Below are 19,584 nucleotides of genomic sequence, written 5' to 3' on the forward strand. Positions count from 1 at the left end.
AGTGGAGAGACTGAAGTAGGTTGGTAAAGGAAGACGGGAGTAGAGAGGTTGATAGGAGTGGAGGGGAATGGAAGAGTGGAGAAGAGAGATGGAGGGAAAAGTGGAAAAGAGAGGTTACAGAAGTGGAGAGGTTGAGGTAAGAAGGAGGGAAGGGAGAGGAAAAAGTGGTGGAAGGGAATAGTGAAGAAAAGGTGAAGAAAATGAAAAATGAACAGAAAACAAGGAAGCAGAGGAAAAAGTGGAGAGACTAAGGCAGTGGAAGAGAGAAAGTGATGAAGTGGATAAGGAGGTGGATAGCGAGGAGGAGGAGGTGGAATAGCGGTTCAGGTGGATGGAGGAGAGAACAGGAGGGGAAAGTGGAGGAAAGAATGTTTTGGTGGAAGAGAAAGGAGGGAGATGAAATGAGAGAGAGAGAGAGAGAGAGAGAGAGAGAGAGAGATGGTAGTAGAGAAATTAAGATATATAGATAGGTAGGTGGGAGTGGAGAGAGTGGACCGAGTGGATGCCTAAATGGGGGGGGGGGTGAGGGGAGGAGGTGGAGTAACGGTACAGGTGGAGGCAGGTGGTAACGGTCAGGTAACGGTGGTAATTGTATTCACACCTGTTGTTGTTGTTGTTGTTGGTCGCATTGGTTTCGTCGTGACTTTCCATGTGATTCGTGTTTTAAATTTCTCTCTCTCTCTCTCTCTCTCTCTCTCTCTCTCTCTCTCAGCAAGGAATATTACAATTACTTAAGTGATCCCAAAATATTTCAAAACAAAGTAATTCTGTAATAAAGAAAATATTACTTTCGTGGCATCTAGAATTAAGAACCTGTCACCACCACTACAGATAAATAAAATAAATACATATATAGTGCTAAACAGATCGTATGACGGATAAATAAGAACAGTAAGTAAACAGTAGTAGTAGTAGTAGTAGCAGCAATAATAATAATAATAATAATAATAATAATAATAATAATGGCCAGTTAGTGTCTCAGGGTTTTCTCTTGCTCTGGACCCTATCTCAACCCATCATTAAGTAAGAGAGGTCTGGAATGATGATGATGATGATGATATGATGATGATGATGATGAAAGAGTAAACCAGGAAAGCCAAAATTTTTACCTTGTTTTCGATAGTTAGAGGCCGGAAGTTGTGACCTAAAACACACACACACACACACACACACACACACACACACACACACACACACACACACACACACACACACACACACACACACACACACACACTGACCAAAACACCACAAAGTAGGTCAAGTTACTGATGTACAGTACTGTAATACGGTGCCTACATTCTCTCCTCTCTCTCTCTCTCTCTCTCTCTCTCTCTCTCTCGTAAGAACAGATTGAAGTAATGATAAAAACGATAATAACCCAGCATCACCAAGGATCGTAATAATAATAATATTAATAATAATAATAATAATACGGTAATAGTAATAAGAATGATGATGTATAACAGTAGTAGTAACAACAAAAATAACAACAACACTGAAGAACACAAATTCAAAAATATTACATAATTGAATAAAATGCTTCAATACGACCCGACGCAAGGGGGTTGGGCCAGATCAAAGGGATGTTGCCATGGTAACCAAACGTGATGGAAAGGAAGATGAAGATGTATGGACGTTTCACTATTACTTCCTCCTCCTCCTCCTTCTCCTCTTCTTCTTTCCACGGAATTCAATAAACGCGTGGATTGGGAGAGGTGAGTATGGAGGAAAAGGAGGGGGAGGGGAGGAAGGAAAGAGGAGAAAGGGTGGAAACGAAGGAGGAGAGGAGAGAGTGAGAGGAGAAGGGTTGGTCGGGAGGAGAGGAGAGGAAAGGGGAGAGCTAGATTGAGGGATAAGAGGAGGAGAAGGAGGAGGAGAAGAAGGGTGGATGGATGGGTGGGTTTAGGGAGGAGGAGAATGGCGGGAAAGAGGAGGAGGGGAAGGAGCCGGAGGTGGGGAGGGGGTTGGGGGATTGGGAGGCGTGTCTGATAGGAACTGGCGCCGTCTGAGAGAGAGAGAGAGAGAGAGAGAGAGAGAGAGAGAGAGAGAGAGAGAGAGAGAGAGGAATGGAAGAGTGGAAGAGAAGAAACAGGAAAGAGCTGATAAATAGGCCATTGTGTGTGTGTGTGTGTGTGTGTGTGCATATTTGTACACATGCAAGCATGCGCACACTCGTTTGTTTGTGTTTGCAGGCTTCCGTTTTTGTGTGCGTCACTGCCTCTTCTAGTTGCACTTGTGTGCACCGTTACTAGTTAACTTTGTGTGTGTGTGTGTGTGTCACTGCATGTGTACGCTATGCACATGTGTGTAGCCGTTGCTGGTCATTATTTGTATGTGTATGTGTGTGTGGGGGGGGAGGTGTGCGTCACTGCTTGTGTTCGCTATTTGCATGTGTGTAGCCGTTGCTAGTCATTATTTGTGTGTGTGTGTGTGTGTGTGTGTGTGTGTGTGTGTGTGTGTGTGTGTGAGAGAGAGAGAGAGAGAGAGAGAGAGAGAGAGAGAGAGAGAGAGAGAGAGGATGTCCGTGGTATGCGTGTGTTGGTCGTGCGTCATTGCCTCTGTGCTAGTTGCTTACCCGTTGCTGGTTGACGTTTGTGTGTGTGTGTGTGTGTGTGTGTGTGTGTGTGTGTGTGTGTGTGTGTGTGTGTGTGTGTGTGTGTGTGTATTCCCGCGCGCTCGAGTTTGCGTGTGCGTGCGTGCGTGTGTCATGAGTGGTGAAGGTCGCAGATGGCAGTTGTCACGATGCCTCGTATCACTCACATTCTCTCTTTCTCTCTCTCTCTCTCTCTCTCTCTCATCATATTATCCTTTAACATCCCTCACATTCACTTCTTACCCATATTCATTCGGTCACTCATACATTCTTACTCATTCTCATACAGCTTCCTTGTCTCACTCACTCACTCACTCTGATTGCGGCTTTTATCACCTCATTCACATTCATTCATATCTTTCCTATCAGTCACTTTCACTCACACAATTTATACTTATTCTCTATTATCTTCTGTTCCTCACCTACTCCGTCAGCTTCCCGTACTCAGTCATCCTTAATCTTACACACCTCCTCTCTCTCTCTCTCTCTCTCTCTCTCTCTCTCCTTTATCTGTCGCTCAGTCTCTTTCACTATGTATCTATTTATCATTGTCTTTTTCGATTTATGTATCAATCTATGTATCTATCTATATATATCTATCCCGGCTCTCACACCTTACCTTCTAATGTGTGTGGATTAAAACCTTAAAAAAAAAAAGCCATTCCTTAGAAATAGAGTTAGGGTTTGATCAGTATAAATCATCATTGCTGTCAGCGTTCCACCATTCATGCCTTCGTCACACGCATGTCGAAATCAGCATTGTTTTGACGCGGGTTGTCCGATCGTGTTGTCGAAATACGCGTTGGATAAAGAACACCTCGCTTTGTTGCTTTATATTTCGAGTATTCTGTTCCTCTCTCTCACCTAACATTATTCCAAACTGAGAAATAGCTTGTCCAAAACGCGAAGCGGGGTGTTTGTGTCAGTTTTTTTTGTCCCGACCCGTACGATCAGGCAGTATCGTTGTCAAAATGTATCCGATTGGTGCCCCGATGTCAAAAGTTGTTCCCGCATGCATAAGTAGAAATTATTTAGAACTTTGCAATATGTGTGAGGAGGAGCATTGTACCTAATCTTGTAAAAAAAATTGTAAAAACCAATCCTATGATGTTACTTCCTTTACGTAATAGAAAACTCCTCCAGTCACTTCTTGAGGATCGAACCTGTGCAAGACCGTCACTCCGAATTGGGGCTTCGTAACCACTAGGCCACCAGGCGCCCTTAAACTCGTAATGCCATCAATCCCTCTGACAGTTGTGCCCTGTGTGGATTGATAAGGGGTGACACCATCGCCGCCCTATCAAACTTGTCTCCGGCCCCCACGCACACTCCTCAGTCTCTTATATCCCTTCATTTCGCTCTGTGGGTGGGTGGATGAGGGGTGCTGGGTCGTTAATTACTACCTCATTAACTCACCCAGACACACTTTCCCTCCCACACATATACACGCACGCGCCTCCCTTCCCTCCCATACCCAGAACACACACACACACACACACACACACACACACACACACACACACACACACACACACACACACACACACACACACACACACACACACACACACACACACACACACACACACATTTCAGCTTGTTTTTGCTCTTATTATTCGTCGCTGGAGCCATGGCGTGTTTGGTTTCCTTATAATGGTCTCTTGATGTCTTTATAATTGTGAGTGTTGCATCTCCCCTCACAACCAATCTCTAAATCCTTGTGTATTATTATTATTATTATTATTATTATTATTATTATTATTCTGAGTCGTCTAATAGCCTATTATACTATCCCTAGACTTTCCGAGCTGAAGGGTTTAGATATAGCCTTTATTAACCTCTTTAATTCTGTTCCTTATCTTCTGTTTTCTTGCTAACTTCAGATTTTTTTTTTTTTATTTATTTATTTTTTTTGGGGGGTGAAGCAAGATCCATGATAGTGATGGGGTTTGTTAAGGTCTTATTTGTATAGTATATCCTCTCCCGATGAACATCTTCCATAAGCAACTTAAAAAATCTTGAGGGCAAGAATAATCGAAAGTATTAATAATAATAATGATAATAATAATAATAACAATAATAATAATAAGGTAGTAGTAGGAGTAGTCATGATAACAGTAATAATAATGATAATAATAATACGTCACCGGATTCGAAGAGATAAACTAGAAGCACGAGCGATCTTCCCGTTGAAAAATAGTCAGGAATAACAAGACTAAACCATACTCTGTTCGCATGGCGTAAATTTGCCATCTCTGTGTTAAGTACCGAGTTGTAATGATAAACGCTAGAATAAGTTGCCAGTCACGAAGAGGTGCTATAGAAAGATGCAGAGTCGTGGCAGTGTCTTGTTCCGTGACTGAGCTACGGGACATAAGCTTCAGAACAACGCAAATCACCTATGTAGAGCAAATAATCTGTAATACATCATCGTAGTGAAGGGGTTAGGGGTCGTATGCTGAAACCTTCCACCACCTCAAATGCAAACCTCCAATTACTGAAGGTCATTTATGGAACCCCTGTGGTTATTAGGTAGGATTAGCCTGCGTACCATATTACAGAACGCAGTCAGCAGCCCAGTAAGAAGGCCAGATACGTTCCATCATCATCACGTACTAAAATAATAATGATAATAATAAAAATAATAATAGTAGTAGTAGTAGTAGTAGTAGTAAGAGTTTGTGACCTACTTTTGCGATTTCAGGTTCAAGCGTACGGCCGTAAATTTCACAGTATATTCTAACCATAAGATATTAGTGACGGAGTATGTATCTAACCCATCTAGTGTAACAAAACCTCCAGAGCTGAGGAAAATCGTCTGCAGATAATAAGAATGAAGTGAAAGGCGCCGTTGCTCTGAAGATTTTGAGTATTTTTATTGGAAGGTAATATTGAGTGTCTCTTATGCTGTAGTTTATTATCAAGTTATGTTTAAAAATAACTAATTGAATTTAACTGGATTTTCGTTTTTGGTGTTCAACTTCCTTAGAGTTTATCGAGGACTTGTGTAGTTTTGTTGTCTTGGTCTTGTCTCGTTCACCTTCGTATATCCTGTTACACACACACACACACACACACACACACACACACACACACACACACACACACACACACACACACACACACACACACACACACACACACACACACACACACACACACACACACACACACACACACACACACACACACACACACACACACACACACACACACACACACACACACACACACACACACACACACACACACACACACACACACACACACACACACACACACACACACACACACACACACACACACACACACACACACACACACACACACACACACACACACACACACACACACACACACACACACACACACACACACACACACTTCCGTCCGCATGAAATAAACATGAACGAGACTGGGCATTAAGTTTTCACCCGGACATCGTTTTCTTTTTTCCTCATTTCAGGGGATACTAGGAAAGATTTGCTGGGGTGTGGGAGAGTGGTGACCGCTCTCTCTCTCTCTCTCTCTCTCTTTTACGTATTGCTCGTTTGAGTGTGACCAAAGTGAGTTCGTGATTGACCTTGGGGAGAGAGAGAGAGAGAACTTTGTAGTCTCGGTTAGTATTCCTGTGTGTGTGTGTGTGTGTGTGTGTGTGTGTGTGTGTGTGTGTGTGTGTGTGTGTGTGTGACCACGATTGTGCGTTGGAGTCAGTAGATGGTGTGTACGGTACTGTGTATGTGTATGTGAGAGTACCGGTATGTCTATATGGCCGTGTGTGTGTGTGTGTGTACATCCATATAGGCTAAGTGCATGCATGTACCCGTGCGAGTATGCATGTGTGTAGCCGTTTGATTGTGTATATCTGTCTGTCTGTCTGTCTGTCTGTATGTATGTATGTGTACCCGTGTGAATATTAGGTGCGTACCCATGTGAGTACGGGATGTGTAAGCTACCAGTGTGGTCATTGTGTGAGTACATGTGCGTATGTCGTGTGTATGTATGTATCCGTGTATGTATGTATGTATGCATGTGATTGTGTGTGTTAGGCCTTGTGTTTGAGTATGTATTGTGAGTACCTTTATGTGTTATGTATGTGCATTTGTGCTTGTATGATTACATGTGCGTGTATGTGGCTGTGTGTTTACGTGTGCAATTTCCGGGCGTGTGAATGTATGACTGTAAATGACCGTGTGAGTGTGTGTGTGTTTGTGCTCGAATGAATAGTGATGATACAGCGCTTTGTGTGTGTGTGTGTGTGTGTGTGTGTGTGTGTGTGTGTGTGTGGACTGTGTGTGTATAATCGACCGAGTGTATAAACGTGTGTATATAATGTATGCGACCCTGTGTACTTGTACTGTACGTGTGTGTGTGTGTGTGTGTGTGTGTGTGTGTGTGTGTGTGTGTGTGTGTGTGTGTGCGCGCGTGTGTGTGAGCGGATAATTACAATGATGAGCCGGATGTAAGAAGCTCGACTTTCTATTCATCAATCTTACTCTATAGCCAGCCTTTTTCTCTATCTATCTATCTATCTGTCTCTGTCTGTCACTCTTTATCAGTCTATCAGTGTATTGTATTTTTATTTCTATAATTGTAATACATTGTTGCATCTTATATTTATGCTTAGTTAATTGTAATCACTGTATCACACACACACACACACACACACACACACACACACACACACACACACACACACACACACACACACACAGGCGTACATAGATGAAGTAGTTCTGGGAAATATGATGCGCAGTTGTCCACACACACACACACACACACACACACACACACACACACACACACACACACACACACACACACACACACACACACACACACATTCATTCATTATTACACTTTGGTTGAATGGGGTAAATAAGATTCATTACATAGGCATACACACATACACATGAATGATATTTCCTTTGCCATCATCATCATCATCATCGTCATCATCACTACTCATATGGCCCGTTGTAGTCATATTGGGTGGACATTCCATCCCACCTCCCTAACACATCCCAGCCTTCGTATCTCGTTCCCACATCCTTATTCTCCGGCCCGAATATTAATCTCGCTTATTAACACTGGTTGCCATTTGATCCGTTTGTGTATATTAGTGCATCGGCCACCTATCTAGTTTGTACATCCACTTTCTGTGTTGAGAGATTGGAGAGACTGACTAGGAGAGTGTGAGTGAGTGAGGTGGAAGGGGGGCTAGGCGATGGAGAGGTGTATGAGAGAAAAGGGTGTGAGTTGGAGAGAGGGTAGCCATATAGTGGAGGGCGGAGTGACATGGATGCGATTTGTTTGTGGCCACATCTTCCGGGATTAAGGCGTCTGGCTATTGATAGATAAAGAAAGACAGACAGACAGATAGATTGATAGACTTTCTCATCATACACTTCAAAAGCCCACCACACCTGTACTCATTCGTTTAACATTGGGTGGGGGTGGGTCATTTCTCCAGGTAAAGAAAGAGGTGTTCCTCGGCGTTACGGATCAGTTGCCCTTGAAGACGTATAGAAAACAGTCTGACCATGTACAGTACGCGTTGCCCACCAGTGTGAGGCGTGTACAGAGCAGCAGTTACAGTACGTTTTGGTGTGCCGGACCCTCCTCTCTCCCTCCTTCTCTTACTGCATCTTCTTGTTCCTCTCTGCGCTACGTTCTCTCCTTCCTTCCTTCCATCCTCACTTTCCCCACCTCCATCCCCGTCTACTTTCTTCCATCGTACAGTGATTTCTTTCTCCCTTCCCTCCCTCTCTACTTTTCACTTTCCATTCCTTTCATCATTGCTCCATCTGCTTTCTCCTTCCCTCCCCCTGTGATTTCCTTTCCCCTCTGCGCCCATACCTCCCTCCGCTTTTCTCCACTTTTCACCTTCCTTCCCTTCTCCAGGCTCCTTCCTTCCATCTTTCCTTTCCGTCTTTGCTTCTCCTCCTCTCCTTCCTTTCCTTTTGCTCTTTCCCTCCTCTTCCCGGTCTCTTTTCTCCCCTCCCCTTCCCTTCTTCCTCCTGTTCCCTTCCCTCCTTCCTCCCCTTTCCTTCCCTCCTCTTCCCTCCCCTCCCCTTTCACTCCTTCCCCTTTCCTTCCCTCCCCTCCCCTCCCCTTCTCTCCCTTTCCCTTTTTTCTTCCCCTTCCCTTCCCTCCTTCTTCCCCTTCCCTTCCCTTCCCTCCTTCCCTTCCCTTCCCTCCTTCCTCCCCTTTTCTTCCCTCCTTCCTCCCTTCCCCTTCCCTCCTTCCTCCCTTCCACTTCCCTCCTTCCCCCCTTTCTCCACTCCCCCCACCCCCTTTCTGCCGCGACAGAGCCGGAACCGAGTATTTTTTTTTTTTTTTTTTTTACGGTAATAAAAGTGACCCGGCTTACCTGGCTCTCTCTCTCTCTCTGTATTTGTATATTTGTCACTGTATTTATGTCTGTGTACCATAAATACAGTCTTCCTTTGCCGTGTCTATCCTTTCATTCATCCATCCATCCCTTTCATCCTCAGCCATCCATTCAGACCTCCACTCCTGTTCCCTTCCATCCTCACATTCATCCACACATCCTTCCCTTCCCTTCAGACTTCCAAATTAGCCATCCTTTGCCACTTATCTTGTTGCCAGCCATCCTTTCAATCCTTCATCTATTCGTTCCTTCATCAACAATCCACTTAGATCTCCACTTCAATGCCTTGGTCCCCTTCCCCCTCTTGCTCCTCCCTTCCCCCTCTTCCTCCTCTCCCCCTTTCCCTCCTTCTCCTTCTCTACCCTTCCCCTTCTTCCTCTCCCTTCTCCCTCCTCCTCTCTGCTTCCCCCTCCTCTGGTGGTCATACTTTGCTCTATAACAAACAGCCTCGAAAGGAGTAGGACCATAAGGTATATTGCTGTTTGCTTTCCGTTTGTACTCCCCTCTCTTCTTCTCCCCCTTCCCCTCTTCCTCCTTTCCCTCTTCCCCCTCTCCCCATCCCTTTTCCCCCTCTCCCTTTTTCCTCTTCCTCTTCACCCCTTCCCCTCTCCTCCTCTCCCCATCTTGCATCAGTGCACTCTTAACCTTAGGTCTCGCTCTTGAACTCCGCCAAGTGACCACCACCACCACCACCACCACTGATAGCTTCATTCACACTTAGATCATATTGTACCACCTGTTATACTCCCACTTACGTCCACCTGTTATATCCACTTATATCCACCAGCTCTAGTCCCACTTGTTATATCCACCTGCTATACTCCAACTTAAGCCCACTCTCTCTCTCTCTCTCTCTCTCTCTCTCTCTCTCTTTCATATCGTAGAGTAGTGCATATTAATATCCACATTCAGATAACCAATATTTGTTCAGTAATACACAATGAATATATTTTAATTTAATGTCGCTTCAATGTAGAGATAACGAAATTTGAGTTTTGCATGAACTCTGCTCTGTTCACTTTAACTTGGCGTAAAATTCCATCTCTCCGTCTTGAATGCTGAGTTATGACAGAATTTGAACACTAGAATATGGTGCCAGTCACGAAGAAGTGCTATGAAAGGATGTGGAGCCACTGAGCTACGTGAGATGTTTAACTGGCATCACTCCATTTTGAATGCTAAGTTGTAGCTTTTGTCCCAGAACTTATAAAGCGTCTCCATGGAACAGACTGAAGGAGGTAGCATAGATCTGCGTGTTATGATAGACTGAAGGAGGTAGCCTAGATCTGCGTGTTATGATAGACTGAAGGAGGTAGCCTAGATCTGTGTGTTATGATAGACTGAAGGAGGTAGCCTAGATCTGTGTGTTAGTATAGAACAGACTGGAGGAGGTAGCCTAGATCTGTGTGTTAGTATAGAACAGACTGAAGGAGGTAGCCTAGATCTGTGTGTTAGTATAGAACAGACTGAAGGAGGTAGCATAGATTTGTGTGTTAGTATAGAACATTTGAAGGAGGTAGCCTAGATCTGCGTGTTATGATCTTAGCACATAATAAGAAAAGGATAGCGTATGTGAATGTTTAAGAAGTACTATAAATGGTCTCTTATTTATTGTAGTGCCTGAGTAAGATTATTTCACGTATTCCGTTCTGTGTTAAAGGAAGATGCGCTACTGATTCTTGTGATTATATACGAAAATTCTAAAAAAAAAAAAAAAAAAAAAAAAAAAAAACCGCTATTTGAGTGCGCGCGCGAGCTGGGTGACTGCCTCCAATCTCATTAAAGTTAATAGTTTGTCGTAATTTATTATTCATGACACTACATTATACAATAGAGTGTATGCCGCGAGCCCCTTCACTACGAGGACGTCTTATTGGGTTTCATTATTGCCCTCTCCAGACGATTTTATTCTTGTTAGACTTTTCGAACTAGAGGGGTTAGTCTTTATTAACCCCTTTACTACCAGGCGGGTCCCGTAAGCTGAATAAAAATGTTTTGAGTTAGCAGGAAAAATAATAAAAAAAAATTTCACCGGATTTTAGGAGTTAAAGTAAAACCGGAATTGCAGTCTTTACTGTTTTCATAATAATAATAATAATAATAATAATAATGATAAAGGTAGCGTAGTGACACCCTGCTGGCGTATATTGCTACATTATTGCTGTTCATATTTATAATAATAATAATAATAATAATAATAATAATAATGACCGTCGCCATCCCCCTCAAATTTAAAGGCTTGTGAGCTGAATGAAATCTGAAGAGAGAGTGAATAGAGTGAACGGGTCCTCGGATTGAAGGGGTGAAGAGCGTTCCTGATCCGTCCTTAGTGCTGAGCCGCGTCCTTGTCCTTGAGAATTCATTGTTGCTGTTCGTAGGATTGCATAACACATCAGCTGGTTACGTGTTGCCTAACCTATTCCCTTCAGTGACATTTTTTCCTTGAGATTATTCAGCATTTTGGAGACCTCTCTCTCTCTCTCTCTCTCTCTCTCTCTCTCTCTCTCTCTCTCTCTCTTTCTCTCTCATTGCTACTCCAAGGAACATTGGTTGAATCATCGCTAATAATTATATATGGAAATTTGATTCACGATTCACCACACATGCTAATCAGTCTCTAACCCTCACAAGCGTGGGATAACTCTAGTATTCCTTTCAGGGCTAGACGATTTTATTCAGCTGAGAGGGAGTCATAAGAATCTGGGTATGAAGGAGCGCTGGGTAAAATAAATTAATTCCTGGTCTTGAAAAAAAAAAAATAGTCACCCATCCAACCTTGCACTAACCCCTCACAAGAAGAAGAAGAATAGAGAAGAGGAAGAGGAAGAAGAGCGGGAGGAGGGGGAGAAAGAGGAGGAGGAAGAAGAGGAAAAGCAGGAGGGAGATAGGAGAAAGTAGTAGTAGTAGACGAAGAGGAATAAGAGGAGGAGGAGGAGAAAGAAGACCAAGAAGAGTAATAACAGTCCCTACGTTGTACCATCGTCGTGAGAACAACATCCTACTCATACTTTCCCTCAAAAATACAAAAAATAAATACAAAATGAAATACAAAAATAAATAAATGCTCCGTTTTATCTTACTCTCAGGAGCGGCGACCTACTTTAACGCAAGAAGAACTACAACAGCGACAAATAATTACTGTCTCTTATCTTCCTCTCTCCATCGACAGTAACTTCCCTGAACAAGACAGACAGACAAGCAACAACAACACCACCGCCAACAACTCCTTCATTCTCCTCTCAACAGCAACAATATTTTCCTCGAATCAACAACAAGGCAACAAGCATGCGAACAAGCAAAAAATAAAAAATAAAATAAAAAGTAAATAAATCATATACTACACAACAACAACAATTCCTGAAACAACAACAACAACACTGGTTATCGTGCTCTCAATAATGACAGTCTTCTTTTACCACTTCAGAGCGATGACGTCATTTTATTTTTATCGACACTTGTTAGACGATTTGAGAGAGAGAGAGAGAGAGAGAGAGAGAGAGAGAGAGAGAGAGAGAAACTGGAGGACGGTATCTCTCTTTCGTCAACCCCTTCAGTACGAGAGGTTCCTGAAACTGAATGAAATCGCCTGATGAATAAAATCGTTTTGTGAATAAAATCGCCTGGTGAACATAGTCGTCTGGTGTGAATAAAATCGCCTGGTTTGAATGAAATCGCCTGGTGAATAAAATCGTCTTGTGTGGATAAAATCGCATGGTGAATAAAATCGTCTGGTGTGAATGTCAACACCAATAATACTTCTTACTTGTTTATGCTTTTCACGCACCACAATAATTTCTTTACGATTTTTCTCACGAGTCAGGAACCTCCCTTAACATTCCCCTAACGGCAACAACAACAGTAACAACAGCAATAACAGCAGCAGCAACAACAAGCATCAATAACAACAACAGGTCCTCACTCACCGTGGTATCAGTCACTGCTACAATTACGGTACTCTACAGTTTTTGTATCGAGTCAACAACCTCTTCCACCCCCCCCCCTCCTCCCCGCCTTCCAACAGCAACAACAATTAGCCCCTTCACTACGATGCCTTCTGTTTTCTTGCTTTCTTTTAGCGATTTTATTTATTTATTTTTTTGTATTTCGTGGACATTTTGACGTAGGAAGTGAACAGGGATGATGAAGGCTGGTGAAACACAACTAGAAATGAGTTTTTGAGAGAGAGAGAGAGAGAGAGAGAGAGAGAGAGAGAGAGAGAGAGTCTTTATTATTATTATTATCAGTAGTATTAGTAGTAAGTAGTAGTAGTAGTACTAGTAGTATCATAATCATCATCATCATCATCATCAGCAGCAGCAGCAGCAGCAGCATTTTTCATACCACCATAATTCTGTAACTAACTCTCCCGTCTTTCTCCCCCAGGGCCAGCCAGCGTGCGTATGGTGTCCACGAACTCCTCGCCGCCCATCCCCCTCCCCGTGCAGGTGCCGCCCGGTCACGTGGTGCAGCAAATCGTGGACGAGACGGGCACCTTACGCCACGTCATCCTCTCTGCCCAGCCCGTACCCATGCCATTATGTCCTTACGTGAGTTAAAAAAAAATCTATCTATGTATTGCTAGACGCCTTAATCCCGTAAGGGGTGGCCGCAAACAAATCGCCTCCATGTCGCCCTGTCCCCCGTCATTTCACTGCCCTGCTCCTAGCACAACCCCCCCTCTCTCAAATACCTTTCCATTCCATCCCTCCATCTCATCCTTGGCCTCCCCCTCCCTCTCCCCCCTTTTACTTTATTTAAAATGGTTTCACTTTATTTATCTGTCTCTACATGCACTTGAGACGTTATTTTTTTTTTCCATCCCCTACTTATTCACGTTTCCAGACCCACTCATTGCTATCTTCGTCTCTTTTTACTCATACGTTTATAATTATTGGTATGATATTTGATTATTCGTGTACTATGGAAGGTTTGAAAGTATTCTCTTATTTAATTTATTTTGTTTTAATCCATGTACTGTCATTTGTATTCATTGTTAGTACATGTGATGTTTATATAAAAGTTTTAATATTTAGAGATGTACAGGGAATCCCACGTGCTTTGTTTGGGTGTACTTATTTTTGGCCTGCCGTATAAGTGGTGCATTGGATCTCATCAACCCATGCGAGTGTAGGAAATAGGGCTGTGAAGAGGAAATATAAGTCAAGATTGAAACCTGTTGATAAAAATTTAGATCAGAAGTGCTTGTGAAGTGATATGGAAAGATTGAAGGAAAGTATGTGAAGTGATGTGAAGGGATACATGGAAAGTATGTGAAGTGATATGGAGAGATGATGGAAAGTATGTGAGGTGATATGGAGAGATACATGGAGAGTATGTGAAGTGATGTGGAGGATAGATGGAAAGTATGTGAATTGATATGGATAGATAGATAGAAAGTATGTGAAGTGATGTGGGGAGATAGATGGAAAGTATGTGAAGTTATAAAGAGATAGAAAGTATGTGAAGATGTGGAGAGGTAGATGGAAAATGTGAAGTGATATGGAGGAATAGATGGAAAGTATGTGAAGTGATGTGAAGGAATAGATGGAAAGTATGTGAAGTGATGTGAAGGGATAGATGGAAAGTATGTGAAGTGACATGGAGGGATAGATAGTAAGTGTGGGAAGTGATATGGAGGGGTAGATGGAAAGTATGTGAAGTGATATGGAGGGGTAGATGGAAAGTATGTGAAGTGATATGGAGGAGTAGATGGGCAAATGAAAGTGGAAGTGCCCGTGAAGTGACGTGGAAGTGATGGAGAGAGACAACTTGTAGGGAAGAGGTAAAAGAATGCTACATCTGACCTCCCCAGTTCAGAAAGTCTCCCTAAAGCTGAATAATATTGTCTGGAAATAACTAGAAGAAAGTGGGAGAGACGACATCGGTTTGAAGAGGTTTAGATGGGGAGTGTCTGGAGTCTTGTGTGTGTATTTTGAGAGAGAGAGAGAGAGAGAGAGAGAGAGAGAGAGAGAGAGAGAGGGAGAGGGGGGGGGGCCTTCCAAGCTGAAAAAAATCGTCTGGTAGCAGGAAGATGGGTAGTTTGTGGTGGTTTGTATGGGTGTGGTTGGTTGATAATGGGAAGTGGGGAGGGAAGGGGTGGTTTGTTTGTGGAAGGGGGAAAGGGGGCTGGGTCGGGATTATGTGAATAGGAGGGAGAAGAGGGAGGAAAATATTGCAAGTAGGGGGAGAGAGGAAGAAGAAAAAAAAGAGAGGGGGAAGAAGGTATGTGGAGAGAAAGGAGAGAGAGAGAGAGAGAGAGAGAGAGAGAGAGAGAGAGAGGAAGAAAGCGCGAGGAGAGAGAAGAAGAAAGGGGGAGGATACAGGGGAGGAAAAAAGGAAAGAAATAGGATTAAGAAAAAAGGGAGGAGAGAGAATGAAGAAAACTAGTGAAGATAATGATGTTTGGGAAAGGAGGGAGAAGGAAGAGGAAGGAGAGAAAAAACGAGGAAGGCAAATGGAGAGAGGGAAGGAGAGGCTTAAGAGGGGGAAAATATGGAAGAAAGGAGGGAAGATAAATATAGAAGTAAAAATGAAATTGAAAAATGAAGTATAAGGAAGATTATGGACGAGAAAAATGTGTGGGGAGAAGGAGAGGCGGAAGTGGAGATAATGAGATAACGATAAGAAGCAAAAGAAAAACACATGGAAAGAGTGTGAAGATAATAAGACAACGATAAAGAGCAAAGGACGTTGCTGACGTAGTGTGTAAGAAGAAAAAATAATGAGAACAATAAAGCGAAAGATAACAAACGCAGAAAAGAAAATAATAAGGCAAAGATAAGAAGCGTTGGAAAAACAGACAGAGAGAGAAGAAGAAATGAGATAGTGAAAAGAAGCGTTACAAAAACAGATGTGTAGAGAGTAGAAGGCATGAAGAAAGGGAGAAAAGAAAGCTGAAGGGAGGGATGGAGAGAGGGAGAAGAAAGCTGAAGGGAGGGAGGGAGAGAGGGAGAGAATAATGACGTAAATAAGAGAGGGAGATATAAATAAAACAGAGGAGGGGAATAAAAATAGAAGAGTGAGAGGAAGCCAGTATGAAATAAAGGGAAAGAAAGGGAGAAGGAATAACACAGAGGGAGAGATGAGAGAGAGGGAGTATTGTAGTAAATGAAGTAGGGAGTGAGAGAAAGGGGGAGGGAGAATAGGGAGGAACAAATAATTAAAATAAAGATGAAGAGCAGTAGTAAAGAAAAGAGAGGGAGGGAGATAGAAAAAAAAGGAGGGAAGGAGAAATAAAGTAAAATAGAGGAGCAGGGAGAGGAGAGAGAAGTGAAAGTGAAGGAAGGAGGGAGTGAGAGGGAAGTGAACGATGGAGGAGGAGGAAGGAGAGGAGAGGGAAGTGAAGGGTGAAGGAGGAGGGAGAGAAGGGAAGAGACATAAAAGGGTAGAGGAGGAAGGAGAGAAGAGAGCAGTGAAAGGTGGAGAAGGAGGGAGATAATGAGAGAAAAGGGTGCAAGAGAAAGGAGGGAAGTAAGAATTGAAGGATGGAGATACAGAGGGAGGAGAGAGAAACGAAGGGTGGAGAATCAGGGAGAGGAGAGAGCAGTGAAGGGTGGAGGAGAAGGAGGCTGATGATGAGAAGGAGAAGGTCCGTGAGTCTGGCCCCCACCACCCAACAAGGCTTGTGTTTACTTCTGCTCCTGCTAACCCCATCAGAGCCCGCGTCCCTACCCGTTCCTTTCCCCTCTGGCTTTGGCTTCTTCTTCCTCGTCATTAAATTCTTTCCCTCTTCTCTCCACTCTTTTATGTCTCTTTCAGTCTCCTTGTCTCCATCCTCTTGCCTTATTTTCTGATTCTCTCTTTCGCCTGTCTCCTTTTTTTCTGTCTCCTCTCCACTCATTATCTTTTTCTCTCCCCTTTCAACCCCTTATTTTCACTTCTTCCATACCCTCATTAATCTTATTTTGTCCTTATTTCTCTCTCTCCGTCTTCACCACAGCTTGTTCTGTCCCTTCCTCTTTCCACCCTCACCTCTTTGTTTCTCCCTCTCTCATGCCTCTTCATTTCTCTCTCAAATCTCCACCCTTTGTCTTCATTTTCTTCTGTGTCTCCCACTTCTTCATTTCCCTCATTCTCTCCTCCCTTTTATCTCTCTGCCCTCTTTCCTCCACCTCCTGCCTCATCATTTCTCTCTTCCTCTCACCCATTTTATCATTTCTCCACGTCCGGATCTGACTCTGGCACTTTCATTCATCTCCCCATTTCCCCCTCCTTCTCCCTTCGTCATCATTTCCATCCTGTTCATCTCCCACCTCTTCATTTCTCCTCCTCCACATCTCACTTTTCTTTTCCGTCCTCTCCATCTCATCTCTCCATTTATCTTCCCTCCTGTCCATGTCACCTCTTGATTTCTATATCCACCTATCAGTCACTCACCTCTTCAGCTCTCTTCCTCTTCCTCTCTGACCTCTTCATTTCCATCTCACCCTTCCCGCCATTTTCTTCATTTCTTCACCTCTGAGCCCTCCACCTTCGACACAGGCTTCATCTTCCTCCTCCTCAACTCTTCCGTGTTTTTGCATTTATGAATCTGTCAGTAACCTATGCTTAAGATTATTTATTTATTTTTATTCAGCCATACTAGAGTGAACTGCCTTAAAGATTTGTTTATCCTGGAAAAATAATAATTCTCTTTTCACAATAAATTGGTGTAGATTTTGGTCCTGTTGCTTGGCGTAAATTTTGGTCCTGTTGCAACTTAACATCACGTGACCCAGTGGCTGCAAAAGACAATTCTACCGGTCAGCACGCTCTCCCTAGCACTTCATCGTGACTAGCAAAATATTCTAGTGTCAGTCTAGTGTTACAAGTCAGCGTGCAAGATGGAGAGATGGCAATTTTAGGTCAAGTTAGAGTAAAAAAAGACAAGATTCTTATATATACGAACCTTGATTCTCTCTCTCTCTCTTTCTCTCGCCGTAGTTATGTTGTAGGGGTGAAGTCTGAATGCGAGAACTGGGACGGAGATGGATGAGGTAAACATATGGAAGGATAATGGTGGAGAGAGGAGGAGGAAGAGGAGGAGGAGGAGGAAGAGGAAGAGGAAGAAGAAGAGGGGGAGGGTGAAGTAGAAGGTCGGGGGAGGGGGAGAGAAGGAAATGATGATGATGATGATGATGATGATAATTAGGAAGAGGAGAAGGAGCCTGGGCCTACGTGACACCTGAGAGAGAGAGAGAGAGAGAGAGAGAGAGAGAGAGACGACGGGGAGGAGGAGGATGATTTAGGGAAAATAAATTCAGATCGATTGTAAATAAAGAAAAAGAAAAAATAAAGAAAAATATTAGGAAAGAAAGAGATGGTAAGAAGAAAAAAGGAAGAAAGGAGGGAAGATAGAAAATTTGAGAGAGAGAGAGAGAGCGCTGGCTAGACGCTGTGGCCAGACTCCTTCAAGCTGCTGACCCACCCTCACTCCCCCCTTCTCTTCCTTCACTCCCACTTTCTCTCTCTCTCTCTCTCTCTCTCTCTCTCTCTCTCTCTTTGATATCACCCGCTCTTACTTTCACCCCTCCTCCCCTTCTTCCCTAACTCACTGCTTCCCCTCTTTTCCACCTCTCCCATCACTCCTTTTATCAATATTCCTCCTTTTTTCCTTTACAACTCTGCCATCTTTACTTCTAACAGCTTCAGTCCCTCCCCTCTATCTATCTATCTGTATATGTACACACACACACACACACACACACACACACACACACACACACACACACACACACACACACACACACACCGTATCCTTCCTTACTGCCTGTCTCACTGTCAACGTCTCCTTCCTTGCCTCCTTTCCTTCCTTATTTCCTTCTCACGCAGTAACTCTCCCTCCCCTCCTTTCCTCACCTTCCCTTCATCCCTAGTTCACCTTAACGTCCTTCATCATTCCTTCACCTTCCTTCAAGCTGATGGTGTAGTAGACTGGAGCTGCCTTCCTGCCTAACCCTGCCTCACCTCTGCCTAACCTGTCATGTCACCGTACGGCCGTCAGTGTTAAGTTTACCCATGTCCAGGAATTAAGTCATATCACGTGTTATACAGGAATGTCATTTTTACCTGCAATATAAGAAGCAAGAATTAGGATTGGGAGATTATTATTATTATTATTATTATTATTATTGTTGTTGTTGTTGTTTTTGTTGTTGGAGAAAACTATGAAACAAACCTTCACTCAGCTTCACAGTATACTCGTGCCCCCCCCTACCACCACCACCACCACCACCACGACAAGTTCACCTCATCCCGCCCATTTCTTTGTCCCCCACGCCCATATCTTTGTCCCCCACGCCCATTTCTTTGTCCCCCACGCCCATTTCTTTGTCCCCCACGCCCATTTCTTTGTCCCCCACGCCCATTTCTTTGTCCCCCACGCCCATTTCTTTGTCCCCCACGCCCATTTCTTTGTCCCCCACGCCCATTTCTTTGCCCCTCACGCCCATTTCTTTGCCCCACACGCCCATTTCTGTGTCCCCCACGCCTATTTCTTTGTTTCACACGCCCGTTTCTTTGTTGCACAAGCCCATTTCTGTGGCCCCCCACGCCCATTTCTTTGTTTCACATGCCTATTTATCTGCCCCCATTCCCATTTCTTTGTCCCACACGC

General features: G+C 43.6%; 1 protein-coding gene across 1 annotated transcript in view; it reads left to right on the top strand.

Annotated features, from left to right (window-relative positions):
• mtgo (miles to go) overlaps window positions 1-19,584 on the top strand; it is a 303,974-nt gene that overhangs the window by 214,993 nt on the left and 69,397 nt on the right. Inside the window, exon 4 of the mRNA XM_080268116.1 lies at window positions 13,374-13,537. Within this exon, the coding sequence (XP_080124242.1) occupies window positions 13,374-13,537 (164 nt within the window). The remainder of the gene's footprint in view (window positions 1-13,373; window positions 13,538-19,584) is intronic.

The sequence above is a fragment of the Coenobita brevimanus genome, chromosome 26 (genome assembly GCF_032717465.1).
Source record: "Coenobita brevimanus isolate Jiangsu-jjx chromosome 26, ASM3271746v2, whole genome shotgun sequence".
Classification (NCBI taxonomy): Eukaryota; Metazoa; Arthropoda; class Malacostraca; order Decapoda; family Coenobitidae; genus Coenobita; species Coenobita brevimanus.